The sequence below is a fragment of the Theropithecus gelada genome, chromosome 10, assembly GCF_003255815.1.
Source record: "Theropithecus gelada isolate Dixy chromosome 10, Tgel_1.0, whole genome shotgun sequence".
NCBI lineage: Eukaryota > Metazoa > Chordata > Mammalia > Primates > Cercopithecidae > Theropithecus > Theropithecus gelada.
The window spans coordinates 89822824-89839308 of NC_037678.1; the positions used below are offsets into that span (position 1 = coordinate 89822824).

General features: G+C 41.7%; 1 protein-coding gene across 1 annotated transcript in view; it reads right to left on the reverse strand.

Moving 5' to 3' along the window:
- DZANK1 (double zinc ribbon and ankyrin repeat domains 1) overlaps nucleotides 1-16485 on the reverse strand; it is a 97883-nt gene that overhangs the window by 17866 nt on the left and 63532 nt on the right. Inside the window, exons 11-13 of the mRNA XM_025399641.1 lie at nucleotides 14241-14363; nucleotides 13272-13436; nucleotides 11517-11706 (exon numbers count right to left, since the gene is read on the reverse strand). Of these exons, the coding sequence (XP_025255426.1) occupies nucleotides 11517-11706; nucleotides 13272-13436; nucleotides 14241-14363 (478 nt within the window). The remainder of the gene's footprint in view (nucleotides 1-11516; nucleotides 11707-13271; nucleotides 13437-14240; nucleotides 14364-16485) is intronic.

A 16485-nucleotide genomic window follows, 5' to 3' on the forward strand; every position in this document is an offset into this window, starting at 1 on the left:
GCCATCTCAAATAGGGCTATGGGATCCAAGATTATCTCATCCACAAGGCTAAGGCCTCAGTGAAGATGGCACAAACTACTGGGAGCTGTCTGGGATGGCTCAGCCTTCATCTGCACTCATTCAAATGTCTGGAGTCTTTGGGTTGGGTGCTGGCTCAGGTGCTCTGTTCTCCTTCATGTGGCATCTCTTCTAATTCAGTAATCTGTACTGACCTTCTTTACACAGTGCTGACTTCTTAGAGAGTTAAGTGGAAGCTTTCAGCTCTCATAAGGCCTAGGCCCAGAACTATCATGGTGTCTCTTCTACTGCTCTCTATGTCAAAACAAGTCACAAGGTCAGTCCAGATTCCAAAGGTAGAGAAATAGCCTCTTCCTCCAAAGGACAGGGGGGATGTGAGGAGTGATTCTGGTCTTCTCTGCAGACAATCTACCATAGGTCTGATATGACATTTATATCTGGAAGAGTTCAGTCAGACTGTGGGCTGGGTTTTGACTCCTACTAAGCATATCCAGATGGCAAAGGAAGAGCTGGGAATGACCAACTTCTCGCATGGCAGCCTAGGGATTTGAGTGGACTTACTCTCCAGTAAAATTGTTAGAGTAGTTAGCTAGGGAGACATGAGCAGGGCAGGAAAGGCTCCCCTGACCCCCAGAAATGTCAGGCGACCATCAGATGATGGTCAGGCAGTTGTTAAACTTTCTCTAAAATAACAATTGGCTGCAGCTGGTGCCAGGGGACAGCGGTCTCCCAATATATAGAAAACACCTGAAGCTGGTGATCAGCAGCTTCCCGACGAGATCGCAGGAGTTGGGCGAGTGGGCTCAGGCATGTGCACTAAGAAGAAAAATGGCAGAGCTTAACTGGCACATGATCTTTCTCCAGGAACACTCAATGGATAAGGGAATGCCTCAAGTGAGCAAGCACACGACTTCAGTAAACATACGGCGCATGTGGTCCCTCCCAAGTACTGGCAGGCCACTGCGCATGGGGAGTGCCCACCAAGAAGAATCTGGGGAGAAGTAATGCAAACTCTGGAACCATGCCAATGTATAAGCCTCACGTCAAGGGCTCAACAGAGCACTTGAATCTCTCAAGTCACCCGCTTGGCCTTCTTCAAAGTGTACTTCCTTTCGTTCCTGCTCTAAAACTTTTTAATAAACTTTCACTCCTGCTCTAAAACTTGCCTCAGTCTCTCACTCTGCCTTATGCCTGTCGGCCAAATTCTTTCCTCCTTGGAAGCAAGAACTGAGGTTGCTGCAGACCTGTATGAATTCGTCACTGCTAACAAACTATTTTTAAAAACAGCAAAATCCATCACAAGTATTTTAAGTATCTAGAAATGGTTCTAAAGCCATACAGAAAATAAACATTTAATGAAAATATACCAAAACTCAGAATCATGAGAGTCTGTGGTGTTTGAACCATGGGCCATTCCCTTCTACTCCTTCTCAGCTGAGCATGATGGAAACTCCACTCCATTTGGTGCAGCTGAGTACACAGGGTTCCCTCTCCTCAGAGTTCCCAAAGCGGTGTAGTATCTTCCAAGGAAGGTCAGGGACTTCAGTATTTCTCATCCTGTCCCAGTTGCCCTTTGCACAGGCTAAGTTCTGGCCAAGTGTGATCAAGAGATGGGGGCTCCCTTTCTCTGCCCAGTTACCATTCATGGGATGGATGTTCTACCTTTGATCTGGGACACTGAGAATACTGGGGTCCAGACCACCTATTCCTGGCTCATTCAGCACAAGTCCAATGTTGGGAGAAGCATGTCATGAAGAACAAAAGCTACGGCTGCACCTGCTCTGCTGCTTACCCAGCCCCTAAAGCAATGGTGCCACACTGAAAAAAACATGCCATTGTCTCCATCCAGAGCATTGGCTCAGAGATTTTGCCCAGGGGAAGAGGCAGGTCAAAAAACAGAGTTCAGAATCTTTCCCCATAGAAACAGACTTCATTTGCAACAAAGTGTGGGAAAGTTCAAGCCTAAGGCTGCTTTCAAAACAATGGAGGGTGTGTTAAAAAGCAGTTAAAAGAAGACTAGAAGATTCATTAGAGATATGAGCTAAATAGAGGATCAGGGAAACAAACAGCTAAGAAGAGCCCTCCTGAGGTAAGAAAAATATTCAAACACTGACCTAAAAAACTATCCCTGTAAAGCCAGGTTGCCCAACCCACGGGCCACATGCGGCCCAGGATGACTCTGAATGGAGCCCAACACAGATTCATAAACTTTCTTTCTTTCTTTTTTTTTTTTTTTTTGAGATGGATTCTCACTCTGTTGCCCAGGCAGGAGTGCAGTGGCACGATCTCGGCTCACTGCAACCTCTGCCTCCTGGGTTCAAATGATTCTTTTGCCTCAGACTCCCAAGTAGCTGGGATTATAGTTGCCTGCCACCATGCCTAGCTAATTTTTGTATTTTTAGTAGAGATGGGGTTTTGCCATGTTGGCGAGGTGTGTCTCGAACTCCCAACCTCAGGTGATCCGCCCACCTCGACCTCCCAAAGTGCTGGGATTACAGGCGTGAGCCACCGCGCCAGGCCACAGATTCGTAAACTTTCTTAGAACATTATGAGATTTTTTTTTTTAAAGTTCATCAGCTTTCATTAGCCTTAGTGTATTTTATGTGTGGCCCAAGACAATTCTTCTAGTGTGGCCCAGGGAAACCAAAAGATCGGACACCCCTGCTGTAAAGGATGCCAAATTTAATTAAATCAGTCCTTGAAGCAATTTATGCCCCAGGTCATAGTTGAAAACAATAGAGGAATCATCCAACAATAAGTAGAGCTTAATGGCTTGGTGTGGTCAGGAAAGAGACAAAGAGAGCCCTGCCAACGCACCATCATTCTGTGGTGACAGGGTGCATGTCAAGGCTACACTCTCCATGGAGTCACATCAGAAGCTTCATACTGTGGGGGTGAAATACAGTTCACTAAAATGATCCAGTTAGTCATGAAATAAATAGACAAACAAACAACAACAAGAAGCCTGGAAGATAGGTCAGTACCCAGAGTTGATACAATGTATTATCTAACACATCCAGTTTCCAACAAAAAAATCATGAGGCATGCAAAGAAACAGGAAACTCTGACCCAAACACAGGGGAAAAAACATGCAACAGAAATTGCCTGTGATAGCAACTAGATGTTGAAGATTTAAGACTTCAAAGCAGCCATTATAAATATGCTCAAGGAACTAAAGGAAATCATGCTTAAAAGGAGCAAAAGAAGAGCCGGGAGTAGTGGAATGTACATGTAGTCCCTGCAACTCGAGAGGCTGAGGTGAAAAGATCTCTTGAGCCCAAGATTTGGAGGCTGCAGTCAGCTATAATTGCACCACTGCACTCCAGCCTGGGTGACAGAGCAAGACCCTGACTCTTAGTAAAAAAAAAAAAAAAAAAAATAGAAGAAATTATGATGCATTTCGGGAGGCTCAGGTGGGAGGACTGCTTGAGACCAGCCTGGGCAACATAGTGAGACGCCATCTCTACAAAATTTTTTTTTAAATTAGCCAAGCATGATGGTGTGCACCTCTAGTCCCAGTTGTTTGGGAGGCTGAGGTTGGAGCATTGCTCAAGTCCAGGAGTTTGAGATTGCAGGGAGCTGTGATTTGTATCATTGCACTCCAGCCTGGGTAACAGAGCAAGACTCTGCCTATAAAAAATAAAAATAAAAAATAAGGAAGAATTCTTCTTAAAATAAGAGAATATAAATAAACACATCAAAAGAAAACCAAATAAGAATATGTAGCAGAAAAGTACAATAACTAAAATAGATAATTCACAAGAAGGGCTCAACAGTAAATGTGAAGTAGGATTAAAAAGAATTAGCAACTGAAAAATAGGTCCACAGATATTATACAATGTAAAAAAAGAAAAAGGAATGAAGAAAAATCATAGCCTAAGAGACCCAGGGGAAGCTATCGAGCATGCCAACATCTACATGAGAATCCCAGAGGGAGAGGAGACAGAGAAATGAGGCAGAAAAAAATATTTGAAGAGATGATTGCCAAACTGTTCCCAAATTTGATAAAAGACATGAATGTATACATCCAAGAAGCTCAACAAGCTAGAGGTGAAGCAAGATGGCAGAAAAAGCCTACATCATTCATCCCCCCTGCTGGAACACCAAATTTTAACAACGATCTGCACACAGAAAAGCACCATTACACGAACCAAAAATCAGGTAAGCAATCACAATACCTGGTCTTAACATCATATTGTGGAAAGAGGCATCAAGAAGGGCAGGAGAGACGGTCTTGAATCACTGATACCATCCTTCCCCATCCCCCAGCAGCAGCTACACAGCATGGAAAGAAAATGTGTGCACTTTGGGGAGGGAGAGCACAGTGATGGGGAGGACTTTACATTGAACTCAGTACTGCCCTGTCACAGCTGAGAATAAAGCTCAGCCAGTGCCCACACATGGAGGGAGCATTGGGACCAACCCTAGCCAGAAGGAAATTGCTCATCTTAGTGGTCTGAACTTGAATTTCTCAGCAAGCCTCACCACTGCGGGCCAAGGTGCTCTGGGATCATAGGTAAACTTGAAAGGCAGTCTAGAACACAAAGACTGAAATTCCTAGGCAACTCCTAGCGCTAGGCTAGACTTAGAGGCAGTAAACTAGGGTGGCATGTGACCTAGGGAGACATCAGCTGGCATGGTTTAAGGAGGGCTTATACTATCCGTTCTCCAACTCCAGGCAGTGCAGCTCATGGCAACAAAAGCAACTCCTTTCTACTTAAGGAGAGGAGAGCAAGAGTAAAGAGGACGTTGTCTTGTATCTTGGATACCAGCTCAGCCACAGTAGGACAGAGCACAAGGCAGAGTCGTGAGGCCCCCCTTCTAGGCCCTTGCTCCCAACTGACATTTCTAGACATGCCCTGGGCCAGAAGGGAACTTACTGCCTTGAAGGGAAGGCCCCAGTCCTGGCAGGATTCATCATCTGCTGACTAAAGGGCCCGTGGGCCCAAATAACCACCAGCAACACCCAGGGAGTATGCTGTGGGCCTTGTGCTCTGATATGTGCTAACTTCAGGGGAGACCCAGCACATTCCAAGTTGTAGTGGCTACGGTGCAAGACTCATTCTGTTGGAGAAAAGCAGAGGGAAAAGTAAAGGGGACTTCATCTTGTACCCGAGGTACTAGCTTGAACACAGTGGGGTAGAGGAGCAAGCAGGCTCTTGGGGTCCCCAAGTCTAGGCCTAGAGCCTTGGACATGATTTCTGGATCTTCCCTGGGCCAGAGAGGAGCCCACTGCCCTGAAGGGTGAATCCCAGGCCTGGCAGCATTCGTCACAAGCTAACAGAAGAGCCCTTGGGCTTCAAGTGAACATTGGCGGTGGCCTGGCAGAATCCCCTGTGGACCTGTGGACCAGTAGTGGTGATGGCCACAGGGAGAGGCTCCTTTGCCTGTGGAAAGGGGAGGGAAAATCAGGAAAGACTTTCTATCATGATTTGAGTGCCAGCTTAGCTGCAATATAATAGAACATCAAGCAAATAATTATGTTTTTTCACTCCAACCCTTGGCTCCCAACAGCATCTCTAGACATGCTCAAGGCCTGGTAGAACTTACTACCTGGAAGGGAAGGACCTTGGGCAAGGCCCAGTGCTACACTGGCTTCAGGTATGACCTAACTCAGTCCCAACAGTGGTGGCCACAGGAGTGCTTGCATTGCCATACCCCTAGTTCTAGGTGGCTCAGCACATAAAGAGAGACTTTGTATGTCTGGAAAAAAGTAAGGGAAAAGAACAAGAATCTCTTCCTGGTAGTCCAGATAATTCTTCCGGATCTTATCTAAAACCACCAAAGCAGTACCTCTACAAGTCTGCAAAAATCACCGTGTTATGTGGCTTGGGGTCCACGTGCCTTCGAATACCTGGAAAGCCTTCCCAAAAACGATAGGCACAAACAAATCCAGACTGTGAAGACCTCAATAAATACCTAATTTTCAAGGCCCAGACACTGAAGAGCATCTATAAGCATCCTCACCATCCAGGAGAACATCACCTCACCAAATGAATTAAATAAGACACCATGGACCAATCCTGGAGAAACAGAGCTAAATGACATTTTCAGACAGAGAATTCAAAATAGGTGTTTTGAGGAAACTTAAAGAAATTCAAGATAACACAAAATAAATTCAGCAAAATATCAGATAAATTTAAGATAGTTTGAAATAATTAAAAAGAATCAAGTAGAAATTCTAGAGTTGAAAAATAGAACTGACATGCTGAAATATGCATCAGAGTCTCTTAACAGCAGAACTGATTAAGCAAAAGAAAGAATTAAAGTGAGCTTGAAGACAGGCTATTCAAAAATACAGTCAAAGGAGACAAAAAAGAAAACATAATAAAAAACAATAAAGCACACCTAAAAGATCTAGAAAATAGCCTCAAAAGGGCAAATCTAACAGTATTTGGCCTTAAAGAGGAAGTAGAGAAAGAAACAACAGTAGAAAGTTTCTTCGAAGGGATAGTATCAGGCCAGGAGCGGTGGCACAAACCTGTAATCCCAGCACTTTGGGAGGCCAACGTGGGGGGGTGGATCATTTGAGGTCAGGAGTTAGAGACCAGCCTGGCCAGCATGGTGAAACCCCATCTCTACTATAAATATAAAAATTAGCCAGGCGTGGTGGCTCATACCTGCTAATCCCAGCTACTTGGGAGGCTGAGGCAGGAGAATCACTTGAACCCAGGAGGTGGAGGTTGCAGTGAGCTGAGATCACACCACTGCACTCCAGCCTGGGCGACACAGTGAGACTCCATCTTAAAAATCAAACAAACAAACAAACAAAAAAACAAACGGATAGTAACCGAGAACTTCCCAAACCTAGAGAAAACTATCAACATTCAAGTATAATAAGGTTATAGAACACCAAGCAGATTTAATCCAAAGAAGACTACCCCAAGACATTTCATAATTAAACTCTAAAAGGTCAAGGATAAAGAAAGTATCCTAAAAGCAGCAAGAGAAGAGAAACAAATAACATCCAATGGAGCTCCAATACGTTCGTTCAGCAGCAGGCTTTTCAGCAGAAATCTTATAGGCCAGGAGAGAGTGGTATGACATATTTAAAATGCTGGAAAAAAAAAAAAAGTTTTACCCTAGAATAGTATGTCTGGCAAAAAATATCTTTTAAACATGAAGGAGAAACAAAGATCTTCCCAAACAAAAACTAAGGAATTTCATCAATACCAGACTGTCCTACAAGAAATGCTAAAGGGAGTTATCCAATCTGAAAGAAAAGGATGTTAATGAGCAAGAAGAAATTATCCAAAAGTACAAAATTCATGGGTAATAGTAAGCGCACAGAGAAACAGAATAGCATAACACTGTCATCGTGGTGTGTGGACTTCTCTTGACTTAAATAGAAAGACTAAATTATGAACCAATCAAAAATAATAACTACAACAACTTTTTAAGACAGTACAATAAGACTAAAGAGAAAAAACAAAAAGTTAAAAAGTGGGAGGGATTACATCTAGAGTTGTTATTGGTTTTCATTTTGCAAGTTTGTTTATGCAATCAGTGTTACTATTATGCATTGCATGGCTCTACCAAAATATCTCACGTACCCCATAAATATATACACCTACTATGTACCCACAACATTTTTTTTTTTTGAGACGAAGTCTCGCTCTGTTGCCCAGGCTGGAGTGCAGTGGCCAGATCTCAGCTCACTGCAAGCTCCGTCTCCCGGGTTTACGCCATTCTCCTGCCTCAGCCTCCCGAGTAGCTGGGACTACAGGTGCCCGCCACCTCGCCCGGCTAGTTTTTTGTATTTTTTTAGTAGAGACGGGGTTTCACCGTGTTAGCCAGGATGGTCTCGATCTCCTGACCTCGTGATCTGCCCGTCTCGGCCTCCCAAAGTGCTTGGATTACAGGTGTGAGCCACCACACCTGGCCACGGAGATGAATTTTAGATCACTCTGGTCCTCCTCACAGGACATGTTTTGGGTGGAAATGTCATGTTTTGGAAGGAATTCAGCTTTGCCTGAGAGAACAATAAAATTTTTTAAAAGAAGCTCAATAAGTTTCAAGTAGGATAAACTCAAAGAGATCCATAGCAAGACACATTATGAAACTGTTGAAAGAATATGACAAGAAGAGAATCTTGAAAGAAGTAAGAGAGAAGTGATTCCTAAGGTTCAAGGGATCCCCAATATATTAACAGCAGAACTCTTATCAGAAATAATGGAGGCCAGAAGACAGTAGATTGACGTATTCAAAGTGTTCAGAGAAAACAACTGTAAAGCAAGAATCTTACAGCTAGTAGAGTTTAACAAAAACAGAATTCATTGCTAGCAAACCCACCTTATAAGAATACTTACGAAGTTCTTTAGACTGAAAACAAATGACCCTAGAGAGTAATATGAATACACACACACCCCCCGCCACACACACAGCCCACCACCACCAGTAAAGGTAATGATGTAATTATAAAAGACATTACAAATGCATATTTCTTTTCCCTTCTTCTCAACAGATTCAAAAAGAGATTATGTAAAACAATATGAATAGAATTATAATGTTTGGCCTATAGCATATAGAAATAAAATATATTGACCAATAACAACACAAAGAAGATGGGTGAGGGGTGAGGCCAGGCACAGTGGCTCACGTCTGTAATCCCAACACTTCGGGCGGCCAAGGTGGGTGGATCACGAGGTCAGGAGATCAAGACTATCCTGGCTAACATGGTGAAATGCCGTCTCTACCAAAAACACAAAAAATTATCTGGGTGTGGTGGCGAGCACCTGTAGTCCCAGCTACTTGGGAGGCTGAGGCAGGAGAATGGCGTGAACCCAAGAGGCAGAGCTTGCAGTGAGCTGAGATCACGCCACTGCACTCCAGCCTGGGCGACAGAGCCAGACTCCATCTCAAAAAAAAAAAAAAAGAAAAGGAGGTGGGTAAGAGCAAAGCTTCATTGGGCTTAGGAAATGAATCCAAAGGAATAAATTAAGAGAAGTATAAATGGGGGAAAAGAAGGCTAATGTAACAAAAGCCATAAATATATAATAGTTCTTTTTTCTTTAAGCGTCTTTAAAAGACATCATGTTGTAACTAATAACAGTGTTTTGAAAGTTTATAACATATATGTAAACATAAACATAATGTTATACTAGAAAACAATGCCACAAAAGTTGGGAGGAGGGAATTGATTATAGGGGTAGAATTTCTATATTTCACTGGAATTAAGTTAGTATAAACTTGAAGTATAGTCTGTTAAGATGTATGAGGACAACCCTATAGTAGTCACTAAGGAAATAACTCAAGGTATGTAGTAAAAAAGTCATTAAAGAAATCAAAATGTTACACTGGAAAACATGCAATGCAAAAGAAAGCTGTGAAGGAGCAACAGAGGAACAAAAAAGGCATTTAGAAACATTTGGAAAACAAAAAGAAAATGGTAAGTCCAACTTTATCAATAATAACACTAAATGTAGATGGATGAAACAATCCAATAAAAAAAAAAATAGGGATTGTCAGAATGGACAAAAAACCTGGATTCATGGTGCTGGACACAGTGGCTTATGCCTGTAATCCTAGCACTCTGGGAGGCTCAGGTGGGAGGCTTACTTGACCCCAGGAGTTTGAGACTGGCCAACACCAGCAACACAGTGAGACCCCATCTCTACAAAAACATTTAAAAATTATCCAGGTGTGGTGGCTTGTGCCTGTGCTCCCAGCTACTCAGGAGATTGAGGGAGGAGGATCACTTGAGCCCAGGAGGTCAAGGCTACAGTGTGCCATGATTGTGCCACTGCACTTCAGCCTGGGCGACAAAGCGAGACCCTATCTCAAAAAAAAGAAAGAAAGAAAATGAAGGTACACCAAACTTACGGGATGCAGTGAAAGCAAAGCTCAAACAGAAATTTATAGCAGCAAATGCTCACATTCTGAAGAAAGATCTCAAAATCATTGCCCTAATCTTTGGCCTTAAACCAGGAAAAGACGAGTAAAGTCAACTTAAAGTAAGAAGAAAGAAGGAAATCATGATTAGAGTGGAATTTAATGAAATACAGAATATAAAAATAATAGAAAATCAATAAAACCAAAATTTGGTTCTTGCAAAAGATCAATGAAATTGACAAACCTTTAGTAAGATTGACCAAAAAAAGTGACATCTCAAGTTACTAGAATTAGAAATGAAATAGGAGATGTTATCACCAACTTTATTGAAATAAAAAAGATTATAAAAGAGTATCACAAACAACTGTATGCTAACAAATTAATCAGATGAAAAAGACAAATATCTAGAAAACCACAGACTACCAAAACTGACTCAGCGAGAAATAGAAAATCTGAACAGACCTATAAAAAGTAAAGAGTAATCAGAATTGCCCACTAGACAAACATCAGATCCAGATAGCTTTACAGGTAATTTACCAAAATTTAAATAAGAGTTAATATCAATTCTTCATAACCACTTCAAAAAGAAAGAAGTGTTTCTATAAGGCTACCATTATCCTGATACCAAAATCAGACAGACAGCAGAAGGAAAGAAGAAAACTGCAGACAAATATCTCATAAATACAGACATAAAAGTCTTCAACAAAATACTAGCAAAATGTCTTAGGCCATTTGCACTGCTATAAACAAAATACTTGAGACTGGGTAATTTATAAAGAACAGGAATTTATTTCTCACAGTTCTGGAGGCTAGAAGTCTAAAATAAAGGTCCCTGCAGGTTAGGTGTCTGGGGAGGGCCTGGTCTCTCTGCTTGCAGGATAGTGCTTCATTGCTGCATCCTCCAAAGGAGGGGAACGCTGTGTCCTCACATGGAGGAAGGGCCAAAGGACAAAAAGGGGCGTTAGCTCATTCCCTCCAGCCCTTTCATAAGGCACTGATCTATTCATGAGGGCTCCATCCTCATGATCAGTTTCCAAAAGGTCCCACAACTTAATACCACCACAATGGAGATTAAATTTCAGAATGAAATTTGAAGCACCTAGCTGGGACCACAGGCATGCACTACCACGAATGACTGCTTAAAAAAAAAAAAAAAAATTATAGAGACAGGGTCTCACTTTGTTGCCCAGACTGGTCTCAAACTCCTAGACTCAAGAGATCCTCCAGCCTTGGCCTCCCAAAGTGCTGGGACTGCAGGCATGAGTCACCACAACTGGCCCAAATTATAGACTTAAAAATAGTCAAAATGGTAAAGTTTATATTACATAAATTTTACCACAATAAAAAAAAAGGGATAATGGCAGATAGCAATAGCACTGCACACTAACAACACGCCTACCACGACAAAAGAAACCCACATGCGCCATGTGACTAAGGAGCCAGACAACAGGGCTATGAGCTAAAACATCAGAGTACTGACAGTTTAAGGAAGAGCTTACAGAAGAGCTTCTTTTTTCCCATACAAAGAAAATTCCTTGAAAAAGAGGAAAAGAAAGAAACTTACTTCTTACATATACAAATAAATTAAAACGACGAGAAAATGAAATGTTCTTTCAGAGAAAGAGTGAATTCCCTCCTGACCAGAAGAAAGGGCATCTCCCCCTTACCTCTTCCTGGGCTGATGGCTGTGAGGAGCGGTTTATGGTCACTCATTTTCTCCTGCCTCTGCTTTTGAGAGGCTATTTCCAGTTCCTTTTTTGCTAGCAGCTTGCCGGATGGGTAGAACAGGCCAACAGTCTGTGTGCCTATGTCCCTCTTAGTCCCAGAATCAGATCTGGGCAAAGGATTATTCAGGGACTGCCAGGCACATTGGGGCTATAAGTGAGGCAGAAAACATTTTTAAAATTAGAATATGATTTAATCAATCTTGCATTTACTTATAGAAAACATTTTTAATCAGAATAAAAAGTATCTCAAAAAAAAAACTGTACTTTGAACTAAAAGGGTTTTCCAGTCTTTGGCTCATCTTCCTTGCTCCTGTCTTTCCCAGCAACTTCCAGCCTGATCCATGATTAGCCATTTATTACCTAAAATTCAACAAATCCAGGGGTGTTCGTTGGCCTGCTTGATGCCTGGAAGATATCTATCCTTTTCAGCTCTATAACACAATAGAGCGTAGACTTCACTACTCATCCACACTTGGCCACTGGTCACCAACATTTTCTCTAACATACTCTCCTGGGCACCTGAGAGGACTACCATGAAAGGTTGTGCACTGCACAACGCCACTGCATTCAAAGTAGTACCATTCACATGGTGAACATCATATATTTGAATATTAGGATAATTTTTCTAGTAGAAAAACCAGCATATTACAAGCAATTTCCAATAGATGGCAGTCAAGTGTCTTGAGAAAAGAACACCTTTGTTTCATTTGCACAAAGGAGTAAGGGCTAGTGGCAGTCTAGGATTTAAATCTTTCAAACTAGGTTAAGAAAACCATGAACGGCTGGGTGCGGTGGCTCATGCCTGTAATCTCAGCACTTTGGGAGGCCGAGGTGGGTGGATCACAAGGTCAGGAGTTCGAGATCAGCCCAACCAACATGGTGAAACCCCATCTCTACTAAAAATACAAAAATTAGTAGGGCATGGTGGCATGCGCCTGTAATCCTAGCTACTCAGGAGACTGAGGCAACAGAATCGCTTGAACCTGGGAGGCGGAGGTTGCAGTGAGCCAAAATTGCACCATTGCACTCCAGCCTGAGCAACAGAGCAAGACTCCGTCTCACAAAAGAAGGTCATGAACTCCCTAAAACTGCATACAAAGTGCTGAGTGCATCCTCTAATAATTATCAGTCTTTAACTTCTTATAATAAAGAGATAAGAGGAAACATGAAAAGTCTTTATCCAGCTTAGAGAAATTTATAAAATAATTATAAAAATCTAACACAATGCCAATTGTTAGAGCTTAAGTACTTCTGAAAATAACCTGGTGAGATTTTCCTCAAACTATGCCCAGCTGTTATAAATTACAAAAGCAATCTTATATACCTACGTTTTCTAAAATATAAACAAGGGGAAGGAAAAGTTCTCAGAATGCTACATAAGAAATTCAAGAGAAGTGCATTCTATCTCATGTGATTTAAAGCCACTAAAGTGGCATTATGTCCACAAATGCAATGGCATAGACCTCAGTTTACTACACATAAATATGCCCACTTAGATCTTTGATTTCTGAAGAAATCATTTGAGTGTTTAAAATCTAAATTGACTGCATTTATTTACACACCTAGTTGAAATTCCATGTGAAAGTTCTAAAAGTTTTGGGTCTCTTCCCCGGGTTGATTCACAGGGTAGAGCACACACATTCAGAGCTACAGCCTCTTCCCGGGTACCAGTTCTTACTACAGGGGAGGCCTCACCTCAGAAAAAGGGCGAGGTTCCTGAGCAGCTAGAGCCAGGCTTCTGTCCAAGCTAAGCTTCACCAAGGACTTCACACAAATACCACAGGAGCCACAGAATCGGGCAGACAGGTGATTGCTGGCCCCACATTTAGGGCAAACAGAGCAGCCAGCAGGAATGCCAAGCTAGAGGATAGAAAATATCTTGATGAATATTAGAGTTATAATTTCCCCATGTAAATTATTGTCATACCATACAAATTAACATATGCCCACACTCTCTGACCCAGCCATTCTACCTTCCAGAATTTATCCTACAGATGGTCAAGTACAGAAAGAAGTGTACTTCAGGTCAACCCCTAAAGCATTGTGGTTTTAAAAGAAATCACTGAAAACAACAGGCATGTCCAGCAATAGGGATGGTCTAAATATATTACAGTACATACATACAAACAATGGATTATGAAGCCACTGAAAAGAATGAGGAGGTTACTAACAAGACATATTGCTAGGTGAAAATAATTGGATCAGTGTTCATAGCACCAGTTTACTTATACATGCCTTGAATAGCTGAAAGAACATCTCAAGAACTGGATATGAGCAATTGCTTCTGAGAGGAGAACTGTGGGACTTAGAAAGGAGATTAACCCTTCACTCTAAAACTTTCTTATTATTTGCATGTGATACTTAGATAAATGAATAAATACATAGTCTTGAGTGTTTTATTATAGAGGCAAGCAGACAGAATTCATTTTTTAAAATGCCAGCAGTCAATAAATTAGTGAAAAGGTTTAACCTCAAAGAAAAGGAAATCAAAACCGTCACCAGAGATGGCTCTCAATGTAAGATAATTAATTATCCCTATCTCCAGATTCTTAGGTTATAGGTACCAGTGGCAAAATCACAAGAAGTGATTTCTGCAAGGCCATGGGAGAAGTGCCTGGCTCTCTCCAGGTGCTCAGTATACAGAATCTGTTTTAAAATACCCACCATGGCTCCACACCAGCCGCAGAAGGACGCCTCCCAGAGATTCCAACGACCACATCTGGAGCAGGAGATGGTCCCCCCTTTCTGAGTGGGCGGAGGACTGGCTTTATCCCCACTGCATATCGACTGGTGAATGAAACGGCATTTAAAGGCAGGATCAGTACTATATTCTCTAATCCCCCTCCCAATTCCAAAAAGATAAAAAGCCCCCAGACAATATGAGCCCTGAAAATACAATTTTTTTCTTTTCTTTTTTTTTTTTTTTTGCCCAAAGGAGTACAGCTATGATAGGTTTCACTAGTTAATAAATTAGTACACAGAGCACACATTCCTTCATGGAGATCACAGAAAGTCAATGAAACTGATGCCTTGCACATCTTAATATTTCTCAGTATCAGGGATTGTTGGGGTTCGCATGTTTCCTAGACAAAGGAATGAACACACAAGACGAGACAAACGAGGCGGCCGCCCCGAACGGCACGCTCTGATTTATTTTATACAGTCGTTTGTGGAATGTTGCCAAGTCACAAGACACATGTTGTTTTTCTGACCTTTCCCTGACTTTCTGGTTTTTCAAGATGTTTACACATAAACCAGTCCCCAGGGTCTGCTGTTTGCAGCTGACTCCTTTGTCCTCCCTGTTTGCAGGGAAGGAATGTCCTGCTTTGTTTGCAAGAGCAGGACTTATTGGGAACATCTCATTTGCGAGCACATAGTCCTCTACATTTCCCCTTTCTTTATTTACAAGTTTGAATTTCTTTCAAAACCATCATCACATGTTGAGCTTGCTGGGATTCGGTGTTTGCCCTTTGGCACCGTCTCCAGCAGACTGTGAAAATGACAAAGGCAAGAACAACAATCAATACATTACTAGAAACAGAAGTCAGTAAAGTTTTTACAGGGCTCATTGGGTTTAAAGACGTCAAGCTTTTTGCAATACCAGTCATCAAATCTGCTCCGGTCAGCAACGGTAACTGATTGCGAAATGTTTCAGAAATGTTTTGTGTTAATTCTTGTATTTCTAAGGAAAGATTATTATGGCCAATTAAAAGTCTCTTTATCTCAGTCCAATTATGTACAGTGCTGTTAAAAGGAACAGGAGTAATACAAAATTGGGTAGTATTCCAATCACATTTTAACAAAGCTCGAGTATTCAACACTGTTAGCTGATCTCCTAACCAAGAAACCACTTGCTCCAGATTATCCACTCGTTCAGTCAAATGAGCATCTATGTCTCATTGCTGCTGCCACAACAAATGTGATTGTTCATGCCATTGTTGCATAAATTCTGCATTTTGTATACTCTGGTGTAGAGCTAATCCAGCAACAGCGGCGGTGGAAGCAATTGCTACAAGTCCCACCACTGCTGCTTCGACGACCCCAACCATTATCCGGCTGCAGTGGACAAGACTTTGCATTACTTTGTAAATTTGAGTAACCCCAGCAGATTCACTCCAGGCATGTGTTAAGTTCACGGGTAGCCAGGTTTCTTTTCTGGCTCTTAGTATATATAAATTGGAATGAGACTCATTCCAATTATTATTCCACCAAGTAGTATTTATACAACTTAAGAATGTACCATTATTTGTACAGTTAACTACCCCTGTATTATTATCCTATTTAATAATTCCTATCAACAAGAAGTAAGTCTTTCTTACACATGCAATAACATATCTAGAACTATTTTGATGCAAAGATATATGGAAAGGGTTAGCAATATTAGTAAGATTTAAGGACATGTTTCCCGTGAAAATGAACATTTTCATGGTTTACCAGCAGCTAGCAACTTCCAAATATGACTTTGTATTTGTGAGGTATTAGCCAAATGTGGCATAGGGGGTGACAGACCACCATCATGCCCAATAATAGTTTCATTGCCATCCACAGAAATGCTGTGATTACCTTTATGCCAATGCAGGTTGACATGGCTGAATTTAGTTTGAAAATCTCCATGTACACTCCAATCTGTAACAAGGTATTTACGACTCTTCCCTTTTACTTCTAACAACAATCGTGGCCCACTACCTCTATATCTAGTCCACTCTAGTTGGGAAACACCTCCGGACACATCAGGGATAGGGCATAAAGATAATGTACTTGGCAGAGTTTCATTAAGTAATGCAGTATGATTATACTTAAAACTTTGAGCCACAATAATCATAGTAAAGGCAGATATATGACTATGGTTATAGCGAACAGCCCAAGCCTCATGAGAAGGATGCAGACAATGTGGGCTACTCCCAAGACA